This window comes from Liolophura sinensis, chromosome 6 (genome assembly GCF_032854445.1).
Source record: "Liolophura sinensis isolate JHLJ2023 chromosome 6, CUHK_Ljap_v2, whole genome shotgun sequence".
Lineage (NCBI taxonomy): Eukaryota > Metazoa > Mollusca > Polyplacophora > Chitonida > Chitonidae > Liolophura > Liolophura sinensis.
In genome coordinates, this window is record NC_088300.1 from 25,852,327 (window position 1) to 25,877,811 (window position 25,485).

The window sequence follows — 25,485 nt, forward strand, 5'->3', positions numbered from 1 at the left end:
TCATGCATGGATTCTCAGCGTGACCGGGCTCGAGACATTGCCGTTAAAATACTAAAAACATGACTTCCATGCCCTGGTAGAGTTTCGTAAGGAAAGATTCACGCGTGTTATCAGTTGTGGCCCAGTACTTGCACCCCTATTGTTTACATGTTACTTAAATGGCCTTACAGACTAGTGGGCTGTTTGCTGTTGACTTGTGGTGGTTTTCAGTCTAACGTTTATTAGGTAACTAAACTATTGCAGTACTCAATACCCTGGTCGCCACTGTGTAAGTGACATGATCTTTAAAATGGTGCTAAACTTCAAAGATATAAAGTTTGTTCCTTACATTACGAAGTGGTGGTTTCCGTTTACGCCCCTACCATAGGTAATATCTGAAAAACATTCTTAACTTGTGATGTAATATGAGTATTGTATCCCATGTTGAACACCTTACCCTAAGAAATATACAATAAATAACTCTCAACACATACCTTCCTGAATGCAACATTTAATTCTGAGTAATTTGAAACATAATCAAAAGTATATAAATTTGTCCAGAGAACAACTTTTTCACTTTCGATATGATTTTATCTCACTTATATACTTTCGTTAAAATGAAACAGAAAATAATTTGTTATTTTACTCGATTTTTAGCAAGAAAAATATTCTGGCGTCATTAATTAGAAACAGAATATCCTAATCGAGTCAACTATACACTAGACATTCATGCAAAATGTACAACGAAGGAATTCTCATCAATATATCATGTACAACCAGAAATTTCGACCTTGAATATACATATATGTAAACAGACTTGAGGGACAAAACCTCATTAGATGAGTAAAACATACAACCCAATTGCGCAAGCATATCTTTACAATAAACCGACATTCATAAACTAACTAATTATTCTTCTCGCGTATATTCATACACACAACGGGATTATCTGAAACATTATCCAAACAAATATTTACCTATTCTACTGTCTGTGTACACAACATGCTCTCTTGTTATACAGCTGTGTTTGTCATCAATAGATTATCATATTTTCCACGAATTTTATATCATTCTTGTCATTCAGATAATGTTTCCGAGTATAAGCTTAAGTCAGCATAGCTTTTTGTTTGAAGCCGATATATTCATTTATTTATTTAACAGATGTTTAAAGTCACAGTCAAGAAATTTCCACTTACAGTAAACGATCGCGGTCAATTTCGAGGGAACCTCCGTGGCCGAGATGGTTTGCACGCCAGCGCAGCGCAATGACCTAGGATCCTCTCGCCAATGCGATCGCTACGAGTTCAAGTTAAGCTCTTGCAGGCCTACTCTCCGGCCGTACGTGGGAGGGTCTGACGGCAATTTGCGGATGGCCCTGACTTTCCCCCGGGCTCTACCCGATTTCTTCCCACCATAATGTTGGCCGCCGTTGTATTTGTGAAATGTTCTTGAGTATAAAACACCAAACAAATAAATACACCAATAATAAATTTATACTGCCTTTATACACAACAGTTTTACTAAGAATATAAAAAAGCAAATAATAGACTACTCATATTCATGTACATGTAAATATGCATCATTAACAATAATACATGACGAGTTCCGCTTAAGCAATAGAACATTACGGGTATTTCAACATCGCATGCTTCTCTCGCGCCGTCTATATGAAACGTGAAACACGGGAGGTTTATTCGCCGTATCTAAGTCTCGTTCATACGATTTCGCCGTGGCATATACAGATTTTTTTTTTTTTACCTAACAATATTGTGGAAATATGTTTAACTGTATTAGAGGTTTGTGTGCACACTGTCTTTTCACACTAAAAGCCTCAAGCTTGGAAACCAGAACAAATGTATCTCTCCATGACATTCATTCGGTGTTCCTGTTCGAGACACTGGTCTGATCTCAGTCTGTTCTGTCAGAAATGTTCCAAGCAAAAGATTCCATTTTTTGTTAATCGCTTTAAACATGTTGATTTAGGATGAGCGAGGAATAAACTTGAGCTTGATGCCGTCTTTGGCCCTGAGTACCAGTTCTGGTACAAGAGAGACTGGGTGGGACTCGTCAAGAATAATCTTGAACCTGTCAAACGATTGGAGCAAACGGAGTTTTAGCACGCACTCAAATCTGGACCTCTGAATGGAAGGAAATAAATATAGACTTAATATTTCAAAAACTGATTTTAATTTTATTGCTTGTCACATGAAACACCGGTTTCGATAATCAGTACACGATATGTTCTTCTTTAATAATACATAGAAGAAATCCCCGCGTAGTCAAAAGATGACTAGACGTAAATCATATGATTCCGAGTTTTGGGGCTTTTATAGCACTCATACATATTGACACGCACAGTAAAATGTCGATTCTTTAGATATGTTTGTAAGAAATTTCACTATTAATGAGCAATCTTTGGCTAATGTGTAATGTAAAGCACTCACCTCTTAACAATTCGACTGATAACAACTTTTTCTTCATTGAAGGCAAAGTTCTGTCCAATGCAATTCCTGCAGATTAAAAGAGGAGTATGTCAATAAGCTGGACAGCTGTGTGCAGTGCGCAGGATCGAGATTTCATCGCTGCGGGACAAACAAATCCACGTGACCTTGTTAAAGCTATCAAGACTTTCGCCCTTACACACAGTTCAACAAAATCTGTGTATTTTATTCCACTCGTTGTGACATCTGAGACTTTATATGGGTTGGAGGACGGCTTAAAGTCGAAATTTTAGAAAAATACATTTTAAGAAATTGGATTGGAGATGAATTCTGAGCTGTCTCCGACGACTGTAATTTTGCGCCATAAGCATAAATGATCATGTGCTTATCCTACTTATGACAAATAAGCACATGCGCACTGAAGCACCACTTCCAAGAAGCTATCTGGCTTACAGAGATCATGTCTCAACTCTTCATAACCTCTAAGCGAGTGTAAGTCGTTAATGAAACCAATACACCCTACGGCCTCTTACACGTTTACGGCCATCTTGTTTTCCTATAGAATACAGTTCATAGAATATGGCTTGAGGAAATTATACTTTCCTGTTCACAACCGTTTTGTCCTTCCGATTACTGAAAATTTCTCTTTCCATAGTATATTAATACACATATAGTTTTGTAAATTGTGGCATTAAAATAAAATGGAACCTTCTTGTGAAGACTCAAGTGCCTGGAAATTCTTGCCACCACGAAAGTGTGAGAAATGTGCACATGATGGTAACCAAATCTGCACAGGGTTATAGTTGGCACCATACATGGTGATAAATGTTCATTCCCGTACAAATTTCAGGTTAATCATGTTTTCGAACCACCAGGAGATTCGTCATTAATATTCTCTCCAGATGTAAGTAATGTAAACCTGCCTGTATTCTAGACTTGTGAGATTCCAATGAAAATCATACCTTGGTCCGGCAGAAAACGGCACATAGCAATATGGATTCCGCGTCAGAAAAGTCTCAGACAAGAAGCGTTCTGGTCGGAATTCCTGAAACGCCAAGAGCTACTAAAATGGTCGAACTCATCGTTGTAGGAATAGCTGTTACTCATGGTATACTTTGTATATATAATGTGATTGTCTACGCTTTTGTCATGTATACATAATACAAAATATCAAGTACTGCAATGTATATCCTTGTCCCTCTGCTATACATTTAACAAACTTCATTTTCACTTGCAACATATCAGATTAGATCATGAACAATATCCCTGCCGAAAATAGGAGTATCCATGCTTGGGTCTATATGCAGATACCATTGTCTGCATACTGCATACATCGAAATCAAATTAGCCAAGTGATTTTTAATGATTTATTTATGTAATTGTTCCTTAAGGCCATACTAGTTAATTTTTCACTTACATGTATATGATGGCAGTCAGTTTTAGGGGTGGTGGAAACCGGAAAGCCGGACAGCCGGATGTAAAAACTAGCCTTAAGCACAACATTATATAGAGATATAGTATAATTATAGTTATAGTATTAGCAAACCATATTCAAAATGTCACCATCGAAATGGAAACAAAAGCTCCGTCGTGTTTTTTTTTTGTTTTTTTTTTGGACATAACACACCACATGTCCTCACCTCTGGATTTTCCCACACGTCTGCGTTGTGGTGTACAAGCATGATAGCGAGATGTATGATCATGCCTGGTGGGATTGTCACGCCGTCTATAACACACGGTTTCGTGGTTTGACGAGAGACCGAGGGCACAGGTGGATACATACGCAACACCTCCTTCAGAAAGATGGAGGTGTACTTTAAATTGGGTAAATCATTCCTGAAAGTTTGCCAAAAAATACGTACTTGTATTTATTCATACTGGGTATATATTTTCACAAATATGTGCATTATATTTTTATCAAGAAGAGGTAAAAGCAGTGTTACACTACACAATGCAACCATGAAACGACAAAGACCACGTTTTTATATTCGCAACAAAATCTGAAGAAAATATGTTTACATTCTTCTTGTGCTTTTCTTAGTAGCTCACTTTCGTTTTGTTTAGTCCTTTCAGCCGAGACAATGTGCGAATGTTTCACGTGGTTGCATATTGGCTGGCTGGAGATCTAAAAGACAAACAATTATCTACCATTCTAAATATTCCCTGTCACCAAGCAGCTCGTCCACTTCTTGTCTGACTTTGTCTTGCATATCCGGGTACTTTGCCAATGCATACAATGTCCACGAGGTGGCGCTGGCAGTAGTGTCATGACCTAAACATTGTGAAAACAGAAAAGAACGTCATAGCATTATTATAGAAGATTATTATTCTGGCATAAAGAATGAGAATACAGCAGAGAAGAACTGACGCTCAGAGACTTTTATTGTTTCACCTACCCTCGAACAAGAACGTATCCGCCTCTGCACGAATGTCCTCCATGCTTAGGCCAACTCCTTTCTCGTCTTTGGCAGTCAGCAAAATGTCGAGAAAATCCAAATGACTCTTTTTGGGAGCATCAGGATTTTGTCCCTTTAAAATGAAAAAAAAAAGCATCTTTAGACTTTATCCTAATATTGAACAATTCCACTGATGTTGAGCAAAACTGTTCAGTTGAACTATAGGGTCCTAATTTAAACAGACCTCTGAGAAAACGAAGTCACTGGTTCCACTGTATGTCTCGCAGCGGCTTTGAGTCAGGAGGTTTGAATGGCATTTGGAGAAGTGTTGTAGTTTACTTTGGACTATGTGCAGTTTTGTTCACACATAAATCTGACTGCTTTAGGATATGTGAACAATCCTGGAGCATCGTGTTAAACAACTATGATAACATCGGTCAAAAAAAGGAAGACAACAACAACAGCAAAATGAATACATTTAATTTCGTGTATGATGGAAAAGACATTCAAAGAATCTATGGACGTACCAGCATTTCTTTTCTTTCCGAAATGAGTTTTTCACAAAAGCTATGAACGTAGTCTAGGAGCTTTTTATTTTCTTTACCAAGTTTGCTCAGTGAAAAGAAGAAGTCTACGTACAAATGTGGGCGTCTGCAACAAAATAAAAGATATGTCTTAATGTCGTGAAACGATGAATATCATGTGATATGACTTCCGGTATAATGTAGCATTTATTTCTTGATTATTAAAAATCTAAAACAGAGAGCATATTCTACGAACATAAGCTTACGTGCTTCCTCTAAAATCTTACAACAATATTACAAATATCAAAATCTTCAACAAGACCTATCAAAAAAGTAAACCTAAGAAAAAAAGTGTCTTCTTATTTTACTGCCGGTAGAACATGCCTCCTTGAATATACGGTGTTTTCCAGACGGCACCTACATGTTCATCCTTTATTAGTGCCACGTCACAACGAGTTTATTTATAAGCAATTTAGTTTGACCTAACACCTGGAAGGGTAATTTACAGCGTACTCTTTCATCCTAGTCTAGCAACAATTAGTATAGCCTGCATGCTGTCTATTTAGGGTGACCAGCTTGTTGCACTTACAGATGGCGTTCTGGTACCAACCGGGCTAGTCGTCTTACAGCCGTGACATAGGGATGATGGATCTCTCTAGAAGAACAAATACAAGTCTAATAACATAAAAGCTGTAGTTGAGGTGATTAGCATACCAGCGCGGTGCAATAACCTAGAAGCCTCTCACAACGAGGTTGCGGTGGGTTCAGTTCCAGCTAATACTGGCTTCCTCTCCGTCCTCTCCGGCCGTACGTGGGAAGATCTCCCAGTAACCTGCTTGTATTCTTCTCCACTGCTGATAAAACTTGTCTGCCGCGGCTGTCACCGGTTGCACACACACACACACACACACACACACACACACACACACACACACACACACACACACGCACTCACACGCACTCACACGCACACGCACCCGCACACACACACACCACCACCACCACTGGTGTGTAGCAGCGCCCTCACTATCCTCGCTCATTGGACGACGCAGCGCGGACCTCAACGAGCGAGCGGGAAAACACACACACACCCAACCCAACCACCTCATTGGTCCGTTTTAGCGCCGCACAACTCAACACTCAAACTTTACAAGCCTACCACAACACGCTCGACACCACCAATCCCACCGCCTCACAACTCCGACGCCACCGCCTCATAACTCCGACGCCACACCAAAACGAAACGTAAGCTCCCTTATATACTACTCACACCAATGCCCCAATGACTGCAGAGGTTGGGGATATAGCTGAGGTTACCTGTTTATCATGTAAAATATAATAATAATAAATATAATTTAGTTTTGGACTCCAGTCAGCTTCGTGATCTTACATAAGAGCGGGACGACTTTCTTGTATGAACTATACACTTGATCCCCCACCCAGCCTTCACTTTACATGTTTAACATAATAGACAAATACAGTAGCAATTAATACAATTCTTGATAATGATGATTACAGCTAAAATTTGTCACGACAACACAATGATATCACCAGTATAAAAAAGTAATTATAATGACATAGTAGTGTTAGCAATACTAAAATGTAAGCAATCAGTAAGTGTGATGAAAAATGATATATTAGCGCTTGCAAAACGTAATAACAATGACGTTACCCAGCGTCTTGGATGTTGTCTTTATAGGAGAAGGCACACTGTAGCATGACATCTAGGGTGTATAACGCCATGTGATTGAACACTTCGATTGATTCGCCTCTTTTTGACAATCGCTCCAACTTTCCCTGTGACATGAAAATGAAGAATAAAATAAAAGCTGAAAGCATAGAAGTGCAATATCATTTTTGGAAAAAAAATCTGTCGGTCACTGTGAGTTCAATTCCAGCGCATGTTGGTTTTCTCTGCGGTCGTACGTGGGAAGGTCTTTCAGCAACCTGCGAAAGGTCATGGATTTCATCCGAGCTCTGCCCGGTTTCCTCCAATTGTAATTCCGCCTTCGTGACATATGCATGAGAACGGCGTTAAACACCAATCAAATAAATAAATTATTACATTCGTAAAATGTTATTTGTGGCCAGTATGTCCTCTAAAATGTCATCTAACAGAGGATGACAACTATTTCAAAACACTTCGAAACAACGCATGATAAAGAATATAACGTGTGTACACAGTCTTACCAGAAGGACGTCAGCAGCCTCGTTGTAGATCGTTACGTACGGTTTCAACACGTTGAAATGGAACGCCGAAGTCAGTAATTTCCGGTTCCGCTCCCATTTAGCACCACTGCTGATCAGTAACCCGTCTCCTTGTTAAAGCGTAAAGGCAAAAATATCAGTATACACAGATCTAACAACAGACACAGAGAAAATCGAGTCAGACAAAATCAACTATACACGTATGTTTCTTGGAACCACCACAGTGGTATTTATCTACGAACAATAACTTATATGGTATGATTATGGAGGGCTTGTAAATGGCCTTCTTTTATCAGTTTGAACGAAGATCTAGTTAAGATTTCTTGCGCGTATACTATTTAATGACCATGATACAGAAATCCTGTGTAGCAGGTGTTATTTTATGGAGGGTTGTAAATGGCCTATCAGTCTGAAGTAAAATCTAGGTGGGACTTTTATATATGTCTGCAATAGCTTACCTAACCACGGTTTGAGGAAGGTATAGCCTGCCATCATTCTGGTGGCTTTGGGTTCCGCTGTTTTCATCACATGCTTTATTGTGTCGGAATGAACTAGAGAAAGAACTGGCTGTAAACTGGTCCGCCATGAGGCAAAAACTCTGTTGTTTACGCGAGCCATTTCCAAAGAGCGATTAATGGCATCGTCAATCCCACCCGCTCTCACCTGAAACAAAAAATAATTATCCGTACACTCAAAAAAGTTAATTTTAAGAGAAAGTTGCCTGAGTGGTGCTAGAATGTATTCTGTTATTGTAACATAATATTCATATTCAACATATTATCCTGTTAGTCTAACAGAATCGTTTCTGTTGAATTAACAGAATATGGGTGTTATGTTCAACAGAGCAATCTGCTGCAATAAGTGTATACAATCAAAGTGTGATTGTATACAGAACTATTTACGCAGCAGTGCTATATATCCATAGAAAAAACATGTCAGGCACACAGGAAGCCCTTCTGTACAATCTAAAGCTGAATGTGCCGGTGAAGTATTAAAATTAGATGTTCGGTAATTCAGTATATATGTTTATACTACTCCACAGCAACGTATATTACTCTGTCCAGAATATATAATCTCGAATTAACATGGAAATGAAAAACATAATCAGCAGCATATTAAATTTTAAATACGTAAATTTGATGTTACTCATGTAAAGTCAATTAACACATATACGAAATGGACCGTTCCTAGATCGTTCACATACAGCGTTGGCCTCGTAGTAACTGACTGGCCTTTGTACAGAAAGGTCGCAGGTTCGAACGCAACTTTGCTGGTTCGGCAGATTTCATAAGTCAGATATCCGGCAAAGAGAGGTGTTTTTTTCAGGCTTCGTCAGGTTTCCTCCACCCATAGACCTGATCATCGCGATATAGGTGAAAAATTTTGAGTACGATTTGAATACTACCCAGTAAGTGATAATTATAAGTTTGTCCTTCGGATGGATTTGAGTGTGGGGGACGGAATAAACCATTCCCTACTCATGATGGCTAGTTTGTGGTGAAAATACTGTTCTTACAATGTGTTAGGTTAATTTGTATTGACTCGTCGAAGTTCTATTTCGTGTTAGTTCACACCATGCGATTTATCGAATTCTGCGAGACGTATATGAAACAGCGGTGTTCTATTTGACTGTCGACAATTACATCACGTGGACGCCACCAAGCGGAGCATATCATAAATGACTTTTTTCATTCCACATACATGGTGTATAGTCCCCCAAAACCAATGTCTCTCCTTGGAGGGGAATTGTAAAGCAGCTTTCCTCAGGGCTCGGTATTGCATGTAGAAATGTACAAGATGGTACAAGACCCACGTGACCACTGCACCCAGGACGAGGCTGAACACACCCAACGTCAGACTGACTTCCATTTTGCTTATGTCCACTCAATCATGTCGATCATCTGGCGCTAAAAAGAAAGAAAATGCCATGAGTTTACATTCAGTAATGATTTAGTGAATATACTGCAGACCTGTGGCACATTTATTTCTGTACTTATTTATAAAATATTTTGATGTTTCCCTCCGAACTAAAGGTTCATTTACCGTCCACATTGTGACGACTTTTTCTTTCTTTCATATCAGTGTTTCGAATTATCGGCCATACTTCCACAACTGTGATGAACAACAAGACAGAAAAAGCCTTGAACATGATGTCGCCCTTATCACAAGCTTTAAACAGAGGCCCTCCCATTATCAGGTATGTGGCAAACTGCAGAGTGAAGGCAGAGACTATGACACTATGTATACACATTTATATAATGAGTAGATCTATATACGGTGAACATAAAGGTACAAAATTTGACCTGAAATTTGGTATGTGAAAATGCTCTTTCAGAACCACATAAAGGCTCTAAAATGACACGTTTGAGGGCAACACTTCAGTTTATTGATAAGAAATTTCACAAAACAAACGTCACAAGAACATCATCAGTGGCCATATAAGTCGAGAAATTAAGCAAGTGTGTCACTTAAAACGTGCTAAACTCAGCAATACAGTGAAATAAAGCATACGTGAATTAACAAGTCAGTGGGCTATAATCCAGTAGTTTATATGCAATGACCACTGTACTGAACAAAAACAAAAATAAGTGTCTAAATGAGGCCTTATTGTCGACCACAAACAAACGTATTAATGAGACCATGTTGTCAAGAAACGGTTTGTGCATGGGTATTATATACAGATATTCCTTGATCTTAACTAGAAGCCTGCGCTACTATGATCTAACACACTGTGTATCACCTTGGGTGGTACTTCTCAGTGCAAGTTTCACCGATTGCAATTTCCGGACAAACCTCCATACTCCTCACAGTGGGGGTGTCACCTAGATTATTGGCCAGTGCCCCTTCTTTCAATGGCGGTAGTTGATTTATTTGATTTGATTTGATCTGACTGGTGTTTTACGCCGTACTCAATAATATTTCACTTATACGGCCAGCGAAGCGTAAGTTGCTGGAAGACCTTCCCACGTATGGCCAGCGAGGAAGTCAGTATAAGCTAGACATGAATTCATTGATGAGAGGCTCCTGGGTCAATGCGTCGTGCTGGAACGCTAACCACGGAGGCCGCAGGGGCCCCAAAATGAAAAATGAGCACAGTATAGGCCTACATATAGGCCTACACCTAGCTCAAGGATCCAAAGCGCCAACATGCCTATAAATTTTGTACGTAGAAGGAAAAGTGTAAAACAAGTGCAAATTCACAACAGCTGCGAAATTTGACGACGTGTTACACCCAGAACCCTCGTTAACTGTCACTGTGGAGATTTAGACGATTTGGCTGAGAAATGAACGATCAAATGAAATTCAAACAAGGGCACTAGCCCTGGATGGCAACGCTCCTAGGGCCTCACGTAGTCATGGGTCATTCCCATCAGCCCGGAAGGATGAATTGTAAAATTTCGGGAAAGCAGTCGATTACTAACCTACCATGCCCATCCAACCACTGTTTGACAATGCTTAGGGTCATAGGACACCTGATTGTTATAATTCCGAGATGTCGATCATCCCAAAGGTAAATATCAATCCATATTCTCCGCTGACTTATCATTTAAGAAGGGGCTGCCATAAAAACGGCGCGCATCACTCCGTTCAATTATGCAGGTTACGAAATCCTTTTGTTGCTGGCTCGTTTTAGTCCCCTTGGCTTTGGATGGTACAGGGAACCAAACCATCGCACGTGCCTTTGTTTTGACATGGTGACCGCTATAAATTAGGCTAGTACGGGTCGGCCGTTTCGTATCCGGCCACAAAAACTTCCGTTTTTTGGGAGGGAATTACGAATGCAATTCTGAGTATTTTAGGGTGTAAAGTCTTTTTTTTTTTGCTGCCAGCCTGCCGTTTTTTGGTGTACAGGTGCATGCTTGGTACCGGTATCAAACTGATGGAAACTGTCTAAGCTTTGGACAGGTATCAGTCTTAAGGGTGAAAGTCTGAAATCCTTGACGAGAGGACACAAGGAGACAGGTGGTGATGAGGCTGCGAGTGACGTCCACTAGGTGTTACCAGGCACCCCTCCCAGCTGCCGGCATAGATAGGTCAAGATTTTGACGGTTAACCCATGTCAAGATATTTATGGCTTCTTTCTCACAGGGTGGGCCAAGTTTATTGGCCACGGAATGTTTGGGGCTGAGCTACAGTGCTAAACGTTAACATTGTCGCTTATGGGAAATTAATGGGGGTCTGTGGCCTGATCTGCCCACTTGTGCCAAAACACGTAATATGTCACTGTGTTCTCAGATTTCGCAGCAGGCTAATAATATTTGATGGGTACATCTGCGATGTGGTTTGCATGGGCATGGAACTTGATTGAGCAGTTTTAAATTTTTTTTTTATAGCTCTATATTGTAACGACAGGACTATCAGCGTTACCTCGGGCTGATCTCCAACTCTAATTATTAAAGTTGTTGGTCTGACATATCAACGGAGTTTTAGTTCGATTTCTATTCAGGTTGTTGTTGTACTGGCTTGTCAAACACACAGCAACTTTTATGGAATTACGATTGGTGTATACAAACTGCTTGTGTTCGAGTAACGAACATTTCAAGCCGATTTCAACTCGACATGAAATACCTATTTGAAGCCTTTATTTTTTCTGGTTTCCTTCTTTTTCCTACATAGAGAACAGGGACTGAAATGTTGACTGCCATGAAGGATTTTGATTGGTTCAATGCTAGGTCATGGCTTATGACCTTTCAGTATAAATAAGGAGCCCGCGCAGCTCAAGGTCGGCATTTTCGGAAAATTAGCCAAAGCACAGCTTAGTTAAAGTTATCCGACCAGAGATGGCACAGCGACAGCTGAGTGTGGGTGATGGCCATCCCACTGTAAGCTAAATTACAGCACATGGTTTGTTACTGGTAAAGAAATATCGGTACACCAAGCACATAGCTAATTATAATATTCATGCTATGTAGATCATTACGACGTCACCAAATTCGGTGGAATCCCAGTTGTACATTTCACTGTCTACCATACAGACAGCGATTACACTGGCCTTATAACTTAATATCGATACTACGAGTCTATGCGGGGAGGTAGTTAGTAACCTGCTACTCACCATACCAATCTTGAGATCCTTTAAGAGTAATTTAGCCATAACAATACGTGAAAGGTGAAGTCGGAGTTTATCCAATGTACAGTCAGCCCCACCAAATCCAGTGGTGGATGTTGATGGGGGATGTTTCTTGGGGGTTTTCCTACGGGTGTAGCTGTTTATAGACTGAAGTTCGGGAGAGAATTTGGCTGATTACGGCTTGTTAAGGTGTCACCGTGATTCATGCCAGTGTTCGTAGAGATCGCCACGATTGAGGATGAGATGATACTGAAGAGATGTGTTATTTAGGTAACATGGACTGAACATGCCACTAATTTCGGTGTATTCTGTTCTGTACTAGCAGTACGTGTCTCCAGCATTTATAAATACATAGGCCTGTTTATGACCTTGGAAATCAGTTATATGGAGATGCATATTATTTAATCTGAATTGAACATACCACCATTTATGGTGACATTAGTTTCAATATCCAGTTTATTATGCACTACCTCCTTTTCACCATATTAGGAACCGGAAGATTACAGAAGCTTACCCTGCCTTTCTGGTACCTGGAGGAAGATGATAGAAGCACCCAAGGGATACTTTAACTTTTCGTGAATCGTTTATTCCACTCATGTGAACCTTTGTTAATTTTGTTGTAATAAAATGTTCATCAATAACTGTATTCCTAATCTCTGTTTTCTATGAGTCTGTTATTTCTTTAGATCATTATACTGTCTTATATTTATTATAGCACCCAGGAACCCTATAGGTCATTAGAGTACCTAAAACTCTAATGTCAGTTCTTCTCCTGGGATCTTATGTTTGGAGATTTATTCCTACAAGAATTTCCCACAATAACAATTATCCCGGGGGTAGGGCGCGACAATGTTTCCCCACATATCTGTTTTGTCTAAAAATCTGCTAAAACGCTCTGTGGTCGAGGGTAGTCGAGGGTAGTACAGGTGCATGAGCAGGCTGGAACAAACACCTTTGTTCCTGGTTTTTAAAATGTCTTTTTTTGGGCTGACATTGGATAAATAATGCAAAATTTGAGTGCTGCGAGTGAAATTGGAGTATGTGGCTGGTAGATAGGGTGTGTGATTAAGGATGGTCAATAAGGCCTTGCATCACATATAAAGGCCCAGCCTTACACAGTTGGATAAAAACACGTCAGCAGATTAATTTACTTGGCTAGAGTAGTAGAGAGGGCCAGTGTGTATTTAATTTACAAACCAAGTCAGGTTCCTCCCATGTATGCCACCACACACTAGGTAAATGTGCATCAAATTAACCTGCAGTCACAAAACATCAAAAACAGGCATCTCTGCAGCAACACTGGCTGCTGTCTTGGGCATAGGCTTGAAGTTTGCTCTTTAAACTTAAAAATAAACCACTGTAGGCACGTAGTTGTCATTGCATGTGTGTATTCATTTCTCCAACACTCACACATTATGTACGGCGATGGAACAAAAATGATCAATTTCAAGTATCTAGCATACATGTAAGTGTGATCTGTTGAATATTGCCCTTTTGAAAATGAATCTCTGCCCCACTAGGTGTCTGTTTCTCCCAGGGAACATGGTATGCTGTTCCTGTCACACCTCAAGCAGTTTTTGTTGTAGTATGTGGGTCAGTGTGGCATCCACCTCCCTGGGCAGCTAGGATTTTTTTAATGTTCCCAATGTCCTCACACACAAGTTGAGAAAATAGACAACTACACATGGCTTTCACATCCTAGTTCAATGCCTTTTGAGCTTTCTTCTTGGTTTCTCTCTTTCGACCTTGTCTCTCAAACATGGCTTCAGTGAACTTTGCCTGGTTTATGCATATATTGAATTGGGATCTATCTAGGTGAGTGGGGTCTGCTAGCCATTCAGCTTCCTCAAAGGCCTGACCAATCGGATGCAGTCCTCCACTACCTTGGCCAACCTAGAATCTCCGTCACTGGTCCGGTACTACGCCCTGACACATATGCCTTCAGACTCCCCCTCCCCCCCTTTGCCCACTCTCTCCCGGGGAAACTTCACAGATTTCACATATATGTACCTGATTACAGATGTAAATTCTCACTGATTATTTGAGGATTTCTGTGTTGTTACAGGTTAAAAAGTATAACTTTTCCCCTCCTTTTGAGTCCCTTGAACATGTCTTGGGAAGGTTGCCTTGCTGACTGTCTGAATGACCAATGTGCATGTACTGTGTGGCTTTCTTTTTGTTAAAGTGGCGAATTCATATTTCTCCCCTCTGTTTATCTCTTGTAAATGTCAGTGTCACACTTTGGTGTTTGTTATGTGAAAAGTACTAATTTGGTTTGAGGCAACAACACAGGTGGTGGGATTCTTTTCCACTGTGAGTTGAGGTAAGCCAGCCAACCAATGGCAGCCATGGGGGAGGCGGGGAAGGTGGGGGAGTGTGTGTTCTTTTAAAGGGTTTTATCATGTGAATCAGTATGTAAAAGGGATACTAGTCTTTTCTTAAGCCCTATCCATGGAAACTGAGCCTATGAGCATATCAATTTGGATGCATATGCTTACTTTGATGTTGGACTTTCCTGGAATTTTGAAAATCCGCTTTGGTACCCCCTATATCACTGTAAGTCAAACTTTACACAAAGGTGCTAAAAGGCATGTCCTATAAGTGAATTGTGAAATAAATTGCCTATCTTTTGATATATATTTTGAAACTTTTGGCCTTTAACTATTTTCTTAGCACTGCTGTAAACAAGAAAATTTACTTGAAAATCTATAATTTTCTAAATGTTTGTTATTGGAAAATGTAAAATACTTGATCACTGGAAGTTTTTGATTTTTCTTTCAGAAATACACATTTCCAAGATAGGGGTACCGTAAGTTAAATTCCTCCTACTCAAAAGTTTTTGCATGTATCAAGCCCTAACGCTGTGTGTGAGGTTGACAGGTGGTAGGAATTATATAGTGCAAAAATGATCGATTTTGACAAAAGTTGGCTGGTGTGATAGGACGCAGACCCCCATTACAACTTCTGTTCTTTGGTAGGGACGAATGTAATTCTGTGTATTTTTGGGTGTAAAGCCTTTTTTTGCTGCCAGCCTGCCGTTTTTTGGTGTACAGGTGCATGCTTGGTATCAAAATGATGGAAACTGTCTAAGCTTTGGGCAGGTATGAGTTTTAATGATGAAAGTTTGAAATTCTGGGCGAGGGGACACAAGGAGACAGGTGGTGATGAGGCTGCGAGTGACGTCCCCTTGGCGTTGCCAGGCACCCCTCCCAGCTACCGGCATAGAAAGGTCCAGATTTTGATGGTCAACCTATCTCAAGATTTTTATGGCTTCTTTCTCACAGGGTGGGCCAAGTATGCACCAAAGTTTATTGGCCACGGAATATTTGGGACTGAGGTACAGCGCTAAACGTTAACAATGTCGCTCATGGAAAACCAATGGGTGTCTGTGGCCATATTGATGTAATGATGGTGACCTACATATGCATGGCTACAGGAGGCCTGCTGATTATTGAGTTATAAGGCGAGATGTTACAGGAGAAACCCGTAAAGACCCTGTATCCTAGTACAAACAAACATCTACATCTAAGAACACATAAAACAGTGCTAAAATCTCAAGTTCAAATAATATTGCATGTTTTGAGAAAAAATATTTCATTTACAACCGTCCTAATTCTTACCCTCTCTCTTCCAGATTGAGATGTTGTTGTCCTATCAGTAGGGGGAGACAACTACGATACCAATACATATGTCATGTTAGCCCCGAAAGACTCGTTTTCTTATACTGACCTAGCATTGTTGGTGTCTCGACGCTTACAGTGTTAATTTCGTACTCAACGAATTTCCAGGCCGATTGTCTTTGTTATCGAACAAGTATCGCGCAAATAAAAGACACCAACCTAAAGGCCTGCTTTCCGCACCTGCCGCACTGCCACCATACGTCCCTACTCGACTGAGAATAGATTTATTATAGCCATGAAGGCTGCCACGGTATACACTTCTCGGCGAATGCCGTCACCTTCCCACCGCTCGACTATAAAGCAGGGCATGCGCGTAGCTGTTCAACATGGCGTGAGTATATCAATATATAGAGACCTACATTTTCATTCTATTTATTTATTTATTTATTCAAAGCCACAGGGTTATGTATGTATGCTTATAGTTTTGGCTTAGAGCAAGGAAACATGACTTATTGCCCCGATGTCAAACAATATAATGTGACAGAATGGGGTGTCATGTCGTGTGTCTTTGGCATGACACTTCAGTGGCGACATCACTTTGGCGACATGGTCTTGCTATGCCATAAGAATACACACCTAAAAGGCACACACACCTAATTCTGCAAGACGGCCCTAAAGTTGGAGATAACGTGATCACCCTATTGTGGCGATGATCGTGTGTTTCCTCTCACCATGATGCTTGCCGCTGTCGTATGAGTGAAATATTCTTGAGTACGGCCTAAAACACCAATCACATAAATAAATAAATAAATAAATAAGTAAATAAGTACTTCTTGTCCCGCCTACACTTTCTAATTCTGGTAGAATGAAGGTATTTCCGTACCGGTATGTAGAAGTTGTAGCCGATGTAGCCGGTCAAGATAACTGGTGAATAATCGAACATCTCGGGCTAAAAAAATTCTTGGGCATGGCGCTGACAAACAATCAGTCAAGAATAATATCAACCACTTCTTCACAATTCCCTCACCGTATGTATGATATTGTTGAATTTATGTTGAAATACAGTTTTTGTTATTGTTGACGATTTGCGCATGCTGTACAATATAACTCATGACATGATGAACACGTGTGACCTGGTTATGATGGTGCATGGAATATATCACACGTCATTGTGACTGTGTCGTGACATACAGAAGACAAGGACAAGTAACTCTTGACTGGATCTAGGTGTCACGTAACAGTGATGATTTAGAGCAAAGGACATATATATATATTAGCATGGTAAACGATTTGAGTACTGATTTCACTCATTCGCCTAGAATCTACTTTGCGCTTTGCCGACATCAACTAGTACTGTTGACTGCTTCCGTCTTAATTTCGTACTTTATATACTTTCTTAGTTCTTTGGTGGACGAAAGTAACTCTCTAGTTGGAGCCAACAAGAGCTGGAGTCGAGTGAAAGCCTGAACCGAGGTAGGCCATAGACAGCTCGAACAAAAGATGACATCTTTAATGACCTATTTATATGAGGATATCTTTTGTAGATGCAATGTTGTTTGTTCATTGTGATATATTTTGAAAAATAAAACCTATTGATAGTAAGTTGTAAGGTATAATTTTAAAATTTTGAAATATTTTAATTGGCACTGATGTGCCACTATATACAGTTTATATGACGTCATTTCCCTGACGTAACCTGCTTCTAGCAATATGAAAAACTGGGTGGTTGGAGGCTGTTAAACACGTCAGTAACACTTCTCATGTCTTTCATATTTGTGACAGCAACCTTCTCAGATAACGTGCAGGCTTTCAACGGCACACCAATGTTTATACCTGTTTCTTTCTTTGTATTTTAATTGAGGTCTATTTGTCGTATAAAAATATTGTAGATGTAGGGCCGAGGTGACGGTTGTAAAAACTGCATCCGTCTATATGGCCTGAGCGTCGGTATTGCCAATACCTTACAACGAAAAGACGTGCATGTGCAGAGGTCACCTTCAGTAAGTGTGCAGACGTTTGGAACTGAAATCTGTCTGGGTTGTCACAAAACAGAATACACAATCCTTGAGTAAGGGGGGCGACTCTAAGTCCAGCTTTGGACACGGAATTTGTAAATTGCCCTGTTATCACTGCCGTTGGTGACAACAGGCAGCCGACGGTACGTGCCTCTTTTGTGATGTCTACTCTTCGTTGTAGACGTGCAAGTATGTGTGAAAGCTGGGCTGCAAAAATGATAGATTCATACAGCTATAACTTTTGTAAATATACAGCGAAAATCCTTTAAATTCAGGTTGTTATGTATGACTATTTAACGTCTTCATGTACTGTTAGTCTGCGACCTTTGTGTTATATGTTATAAGCATAACAGGCCCTGTTATATATGTACAGTGCGGACCTGGCCGAAAGCACCTTGTTCAATGCTCTGTTTATTAACTGGATGTTCATTGGCTGTTAATTCTGTGTCTAAGAATAGTTGAATCCACCTGGCACGTATATAAGCCGTGTTTTCTGTGCAGAGTGGAGGTATTTTTGCTGCATCCACTGGGAGCCAGGAGAGTGTGAGACGCTCTCGTATCGAGTCCATTATTTTGATATGAGCTGGGGATGCCAGTTTCATTTGGAGGGACAGTTTTTTTTATGCCGGCACCGTTTGTGTACCACAGTAGTACTGATGTCTGGTTTATGTGAATTTCTGCGGAAGTCACGTTTATTGGTGTCCGGATCTTGATTATGATTATACAGTGTGGACTGTGTAATTTGTTTAACACGCTGACCTCACCTGACCGACAAGGTCGTCAAGGACTCTAAACTGAAGTTTTCAGTTTTGCAAAGGACGTTCGTTCTGCCACAAGGTGACATTTACTCTACGTCTCTGAACGCTCGTTTGTGAGCTTCTGCGGGAGCTGTGACTGATCTGAAGTGGATTATACCTCCATGCCTGTATTTACCCTGTGTTGTGCTCTGCGGGTGTGACGTCATTCAAAGGCTTGACTGTTTCCAGTTCTGTGTAACCTGTGTACTGTGTTCGTGTTCGCTAACCTGGCGAAGTACCTGTCTAGGACAATTTGTGACTTGTGTGAATTGTGTGTTTATCCCATGTGTCTTTACGTTGATTTCCTGGAATACATTCCTTGGGATGCAAAGGTGAACTGGAAACTTTTAAAGACCGGTAATCTGATGTGTATGTTGTTGTTGTTGTTGAACTGTCTGTAAAACTGTACGTCTCATTTTATATATAAAAGCATTGTTAACATTGTAATATTGAGTCACTGAGTCTGTTTTCTGTTGCTGCTTTCTATACCGTAACAAGGTATATACGTTTTCTCCCCATTGGAAAAGTTCTCTTAGCCGTGCAAGGTTTTCTCTGCGGTAGTCCCCCACCCTGTGCTGCTCACTTTTTTTTTCTAATCTGAAAGAGCAACCATATTTCTTAGAAGGCCCTTGGACACTTAACCTAAGATCTCCCCCACCCTACTTTGTAAATGATCCCGCTGTTCAACTTCGGTCTATTTGTATATTTGTCCGTTATCATCATTCTGAAAATGAACTGTTCCCCATTCTCTGATAGTGTTTTCTCTGCTGATGATATGACAAGACAGCATGGTTTGTCCCGATAAAGTACATGCCACTATTATTGATACATATGGATTTATTTATTTATTTGATTGGAGTTTTACGTCGTATTCAAGAATATTTTACTTATACGACCAACCTTACGGGGGAGGTAAACGGGCAAAGCCCGCGGGAAAACAATACCACCCGCTAAAGGCTGGCAGGGTATTGTTCTCGCCTGGTCGATTAGTCTAGATAAACGGAAAAAGAATACCTAAAATAAATCTAATTTTAAAAAAAAATTAAATCTTGTAAAAGGCTCTTATTCGCTAATTAGCAGTGCATTAATTTGTCAGGTGCGGGGAACAGGTTTGGTCAATCTGTCACGGAAATGTACGTTTTACCAGCTATGTTCAATATACACTCCTCCACGACAGCAACGTGCTTCAGGATAGAACATCAAACTGCCCACATTGATAGCTCGCGCATCACTTCCTTGTGTGAACCCCTGCCCTCACCAGCTGGTTTTAGAGAGTTTGTGTGGCTATCAGGCTTGGCTTGACACGTGACTCACGAGAGGAGGTCATCATTGTACAATATAAACGGAGTCGGATCAGCAATCCTTATACATACTCTAGGAGCATCGTAGGCTTACACATTTCAAAGTATTCATCTTACAGACGCCCGAAGTGTGCGGACAACGTGGTGAGTATAAATCTGTGTGAGTAATGTCGATCGTTGCCTGCTGACAGAACAACATTCTTCCGAAGAACTTACTCTTCCCACTTTCGATTTATTCGATGTATATACGGTGTTGGGAACAGACTAAAAGTAATGGGTATGGCAAAAATTGATGATTTTATTTCTGTACATTAGAATATGAATCTGTTGGCTAGTGTGCTTTGGCTTTCCAGCTAACGTGATGATATAGAACGTGGCGTGTTTGCTGCAAATATATAATAAAGAAAATGATATTTGTATATTACCTTAAGCGATGGAGCTTAGAGAGCGTGCGTATGTTTCAGTGGACAGGAGTTATTTGTTAAGCGTCATCTAGTCTGATGTACACACTACAGCTGTTTGTTATTTACTTTCTATACCCATTCAGCCATGTATACTGTAATTCTTCAACCGTTTCGCATGTTTGCAAGATGTTTATTCAAGCATATTTCTGAAGGCATAATTCTATGTTGAGTAATAAAAGCATATTTTTTGTGTAGCCCTGAAACTGATCAATCCATTCAAGATAATTTTGTCTCCAAAATCATATCAAAAATGTGCATAAATTGCACTGAAAGTTGATCTGTCACACGCGAAAAGGTTGAGTACTTAAGATACTCGCTTCTTTACTGGTAGGCCCGGCTGCGTGTATAAACGTACATAGCTAGCCGTTGAATATGCTATTATATGTCGCACGAAGCAAACTAATGAAGCCTGCATAGTGTGTTTATAAATACTCTATATGCCAGCCTTCTAAGCTGGGGATATTATATGGTCCTCTGCTCATCACAGGGAAGACCTACACACACAAGTTTTGGGTAACCGAAGCTAAGAGAAGTCCTGGGTGTACACAGAACGAGGGGTGCAGTTGTATCAAACTCTGGACGGTTTCTGTAGAAAGGCGTGAAAATGGGAGGAAGAGAGTTCACTCACAATCAACGCGACAATCAGAGGTATGCTTGTTACTTTAGATATATATAGACAGAGGTATGTTTGTTACTCCTGTGATATTGAGAATCGCCAGTCAGAGGTATGCTTGTTTCTATAGTCATGCTGAGAATCGACTATCAGAGGTATGCTTTTTTCTATAGTTATATTAAGAATCTACAGTCAGAATGATATGCTTGTCTCTATAGTGATAAATCATGCTATATTTATGTGTATATTTGGCATAAAACCTAGTCTTATAACTGTCGTATAAGTGAAATATTCTTGAGTACGGCGTAAAAACCAATCAAATAAATAAATAAATAAATGAAGGTCGTACATCCTATTATATAGTTTAGGTTAGTGTGACTCGCACTCATAACTGATAACACACGGAGACAAATGCTACAGGGAATAAGGATATACGGAATAAGTTACAGAGCGCATACCAAGTCGTCCTGACTGCATTATACGAATGTGTAGTTCAACTGACAATGAACTTAATTGCATGATACGCTGCTAGGCTCAGTTATATGGCCCTATAACCCATTGTGATGGCCACAGGCTGTTGTGATACATATGAACGTTCCACATTTAGTAGTTCTTGGTTGTATCTTTGTACTTTGTCACTGAAAATACGCTGCTGTGACAGTTAGCTTTACACACTGATCTAGATCCCTGTCCTGACTACACGTGCATCACCATCGATTTCCACGGCACCCATTATTCGGTACAGCTCAACCCGGATATATTACATAACGTCATCGAGAGAAGTTGCGAAAAAATAAAGGTACGGCTACGGTACATGGATACTGTTTGTCCGTGAGTAATACGAGAGAAAGCGAATCAGCTTTAATTACGACCTTTTCTACATTGCCTATATGTAGGTCAAGTTTGTATGAAAGCTCTTCCCTGGTTGGTTGACTGCAGCTACGTTCACGTGATTACCATGGGCACTGCTATATAGGTCATCCATTGAAGACTGTAGTAAAACAGCTGTAATTGTGACCCTTTGACACTTGACAGTGACCTGTATACACGTGAACCAAAGTGTGCGTGGACTGGATACAGGCGAGGTGTTCCGCGTGTGTGCACCAGGTCACATGCATATAAAGTCAGCTTATAAAGTCGGGCACACAAAGAGATGTCGAGCAAAAATTACACAACCCCATCTGCTGGCACCTGTTAACGCTATTATCATCGTCTGCTAGGATCAAATGTTATATTAAATTCATGCTCCGGCATTACCAGCTAATATGAATGAATGAATGAATGATTATGGTTTAACGCTACATCAGCAATATTTCAACTATATCGTGGCGAGAACAGGGCCAGCTAATATGAGTAGTGATTAAATGTTGTATTGAATTCAACCTGCCTTCCACTTTAATTTTTCTATTTATAATACATACAATTAAAGGTGAGCTATGTAGAACGAACGACTTATACAGAGTTGAAGCCAGCAGGTGTTAGCGCAATTTTAGGGCCAGTATACTCCACGGTTTACTGCTTCTCTGTTCTTTAACGTGGCGGACAGTGAGTTTGTACTGAGTCGCTTGCACCGCTGCATTAGAAGTCAGCATCTCAATTTTTTAAAATATTCTACTAAAAAAAAGATCATTGATTTTGTCGTTTACCCGCCGTTAAAGGCCGTAACTTTCAGCCAGATACTGCAATAGTTTCGGCTCAAAACTTTCTTCGCTGTGTATAAGCGTCGTGTTCAAATTATATCCACGCCTAACAAGGATCCTCGTGAAAAGTACATATGAACCTGAAAGCTTATGAGATAGCGCTGTGTCTTCTGTGTATTTGTCCCTATTCACATCTCAACCTAAGACTTAACTAACAGAATGTAAGTATTAATCGCGATCGCTTTAAAACTGACTAAATTAACTCATAGTTGAAGGCTAGCTTTTGGCAAATATAACAGAAATGCAGGCCATCATCCCATAATTTGTAATGCGGGGATTTGTACGTTTTGTGTTGGCGGAGGTTTGCGCTCTTGGGGCTCTCTTAGTGTAGTTTGAATCTGTGCTGAGACACTTCCTAAAAGTTACGGCTTAAACAGCTGCATATAAAGATAAGGACTATGACTCATGAACGTTATAATGTGCTTCCGGTTTTGTGTATCTAGATTTCAGATATATAGCACACTATCGTTTTTGTTTTCGTTAAAATGACTTTGCAGTGTTTTTAGTTTAGATGAAAGACTCTGTGGAAGGCGTTATTCTTCTTAACGGTTAGGTGCATTTTTTGAGGCACGCGTGCGCCACAGCTTGTAACGGTATAGTCAATTTGTCCGCATGTATTATTGGGTTTGATAAGAAAACTGATTAACCCCGTCTCAATGTACTTAAGTAAATTAAATGAGCACTGAGTTGTTAAATGGTGTTTTTGACCGAAATTTTAATTGTTTTATTTTTCTTTTAGGTCAGACAGGCAACGGAATGCTACAAGATCCAACAGAGGCAACCGTTTGTTGAGGATATCAAACTTGACACCGCAGGAATCAACACCAAATACAGCATATGTGGATTCAAACTGGGGACCAGTTTTCAAGAACAAGTTTCATTTTGCGGAAATGCATTTTATTTGAGTCTTTACACCCAGACTTCGCGAAAGGACGCTCATGTAGATATGCCCGGGTTACCCAGCTTTAGAAACTGCTGCAATAACCCAACTCTCGTTACGCGTTTAACACCAAACAAAATGACGAGTGCCTCTCGGGTGTCAGTTACGTCTTTCAGCTCCGGGCTACTTACAAGAAGTCCCAAGCCATCTGTCACCTCTTTAATTGCTAAGGCAACGTTTTAATTCGGCTTCAGGTGGGTCGCCTTCCAGGAAAACAAATTACGCCATGAACTGCGCATGGCAACTGGGCCCGAAAGTTACAAAACACGTGCGGTTGATTATAATGGCGGAGTCCATATGGCTGCACGAGCTCATTGGTTTCCGTAGTATTTGTGAAGTTAAATTAGTCAACTACCAAAAAACAACAGTCCAAGATTGATGGTGTATCTCTAACCTTTATATTACCTATGTGGCTGGTTACATTATCTCGAATTGCGCATGCGCAATCTGAACGTCTTACATAGCCATGGTACTTAGGCCGTCACTGTGTGTAACGGTCGTCTGTATGCACACACAGACGTCGTCATGGAAAATTTCTGTCTGCTCAATATACAAGCATTCAAATTGCTCACTGGCCATGCTCCATGATCTTCAAGCAATACTTTCGATATTTGTCGATAAATTTTTATTTATTTTCTTTGAAATACCCTGAAGATGCCCCCTTTCATCTACTGCTAGGGGAAATTATGGGCGAAGATATTTTGACACGGAAACAACGCCGCAATATTAAATGATTGATTATTGATTGATTGATTAAATATTGCTTCCTGGCAATGGGTTATATATAAGGCCGGATGGAATAACTCTTATAGTAAAGGTATTTCTTTTGTCAGTGATTCCAGGAAAAGGCGGACACATAACATTTGAGATAAGTGTCGCTAAGTTATGTAATTAAAAGTGTTTTGTTCCTTTTGTGAAGGAATTTGTCTACCCTACAATTTGTTGTGACTGTTGTCTTGTATGAATTAATTGCCATCATCGCCCCTCCCCTCCGTTCAACCCACCTGATAGGCTTGTCCGCGTTCTTGGCCGAGTTCAGCGATCGGAGTTGAGACGAAGGTACGATCGATTGTTGAAAACAAGAGCATTAATGTCTAAATATAATGTGTATACGTTCAATACACAAATGGAAATCAAACCCGGACGAGATGTGTTTGTCTTTGCTGACGTTTCCATGTAAAATGGATACTATTAGGTATCGACCTTAGCTACACAATCAATAATCAATAACTACAACGGGGTTAAGTTGTTAGATACCTTGTATAGGTCGGTGGTTTACTTCGGGCATTTCGGCTTCATTCCCTTTAAAAACTGAGTGCCCTGAGTGAAAAAAGTGAAACGCTAGTCATAATCTAATGGCATTGTACCCTTAATTGATCACTTTTGATTCGTGTAACGCATTCTGCAAAACGCCTG

At 40.2% G+C, this 25,485-nt stretch overlaps 1 protein-coding gene and 1 long non-coding RNA gene across 6 annotated transcripts; one reads left to right on the plus strand and one right to left on the minus strand.

Moving 5' to 3' along the window:
• Positions 1-481: 481 nt before the first annotated feature.
• On the minus strand, positions 482-16,580 carry LOC135467618 (cytochrome P450 4F2-like). 2 transcript variants are annotated; one of them, XM_064745395.1, is made up of 13 exons: positions 16,349-16,580; positions 9,250-9,455; positions 8,007-8,211; positions 7,531-7,658; positions 7,013-7,137; positions 5,930-5,995; positions 5,344-5,467; positions 4,817-4,949; positions 4,569-4,692; positions 4,061-4,256; positions 3,383-3,465; positions 2,424-2,489; positions 482-2,064 (listed from the first exon to the last, which is right to left on the minus strand). In XM_064745395.1, the coding sequence occupies exons 2-13, from the start codon at positions 9,415-9,417 to the stop codon at positions 1,959-1,961; spliced, it is 1,524 nt and encodes a 507-aa protein (XP_064601465.1). In that variant the 5' UTR covers positions 9,418-9,455; positions 16,349-16,580; the 3' UTR covers positions 482-1,958. The 2 variants fall into 2 exon arrangements, with proteins under 2 accessions (XP_064601465.1, XP_064601464.1); XM_064745394.1 differs by having other exon boundaries at positions 16,240-16,580.
• A 1,071-nt stretch (positions 16,581-17,651) lies between these two features.
• LOC135468172 (uncharacterized) lies at positions 17,652-25,207 on the plus strand. Of its 4 annotated transcripts, XR_010444210.1 has the most exons (5): positions 17,652-17,712; positions 18,129-18,529; positions 19,550-20,496; positions 21,304-21,464; positions 23,869-25,207. It is a non-coding gene; the product is annotated as an uncharacterized LOC135468172 (long non-coding RNA). The 4 variants fall into 4 exon arrangements; XR_010444211.1 differs by lacking the exon at positions 18,129-18,529 and having other exon boundaries at positions 20,148-20,496; XR_010444209.1 differs by lacking the exon at positions 17,652-17,712 and having other exon boundaries at positions 17,782-18,529.
• Positions 25,208-25,485: the final 278 nt, after the last annotated feature.

What these genes read in the sequence shown, in the direction of transcription:
- LOC135467618 (XM_064745395.1), bottom strand. Translation starts at nt 9,417, where the DNA reads ATGGAAGTCAGTCTGACGTTGGGTGTGTTCAGCCTCGTCCTGGGTGCA. An exon ending in AGGCTGCTGACGTCCTTCTG is followed by an intron (nt 7,138 to 7,530) that starts GTAAGACTGTGT and finishes TTCATGTCACAG; the next exon opens with GGAAAGTTGGAGCGATTGTC. An exon ending in GACAACATCCAAGACGCTGG is followed by an intron (nt 5,996 to 7,012) that starts GTAACGTCATTG and finishes TTGTTCTTCTAG; the next exon opens with AGAGATCCATCATCCCTATG.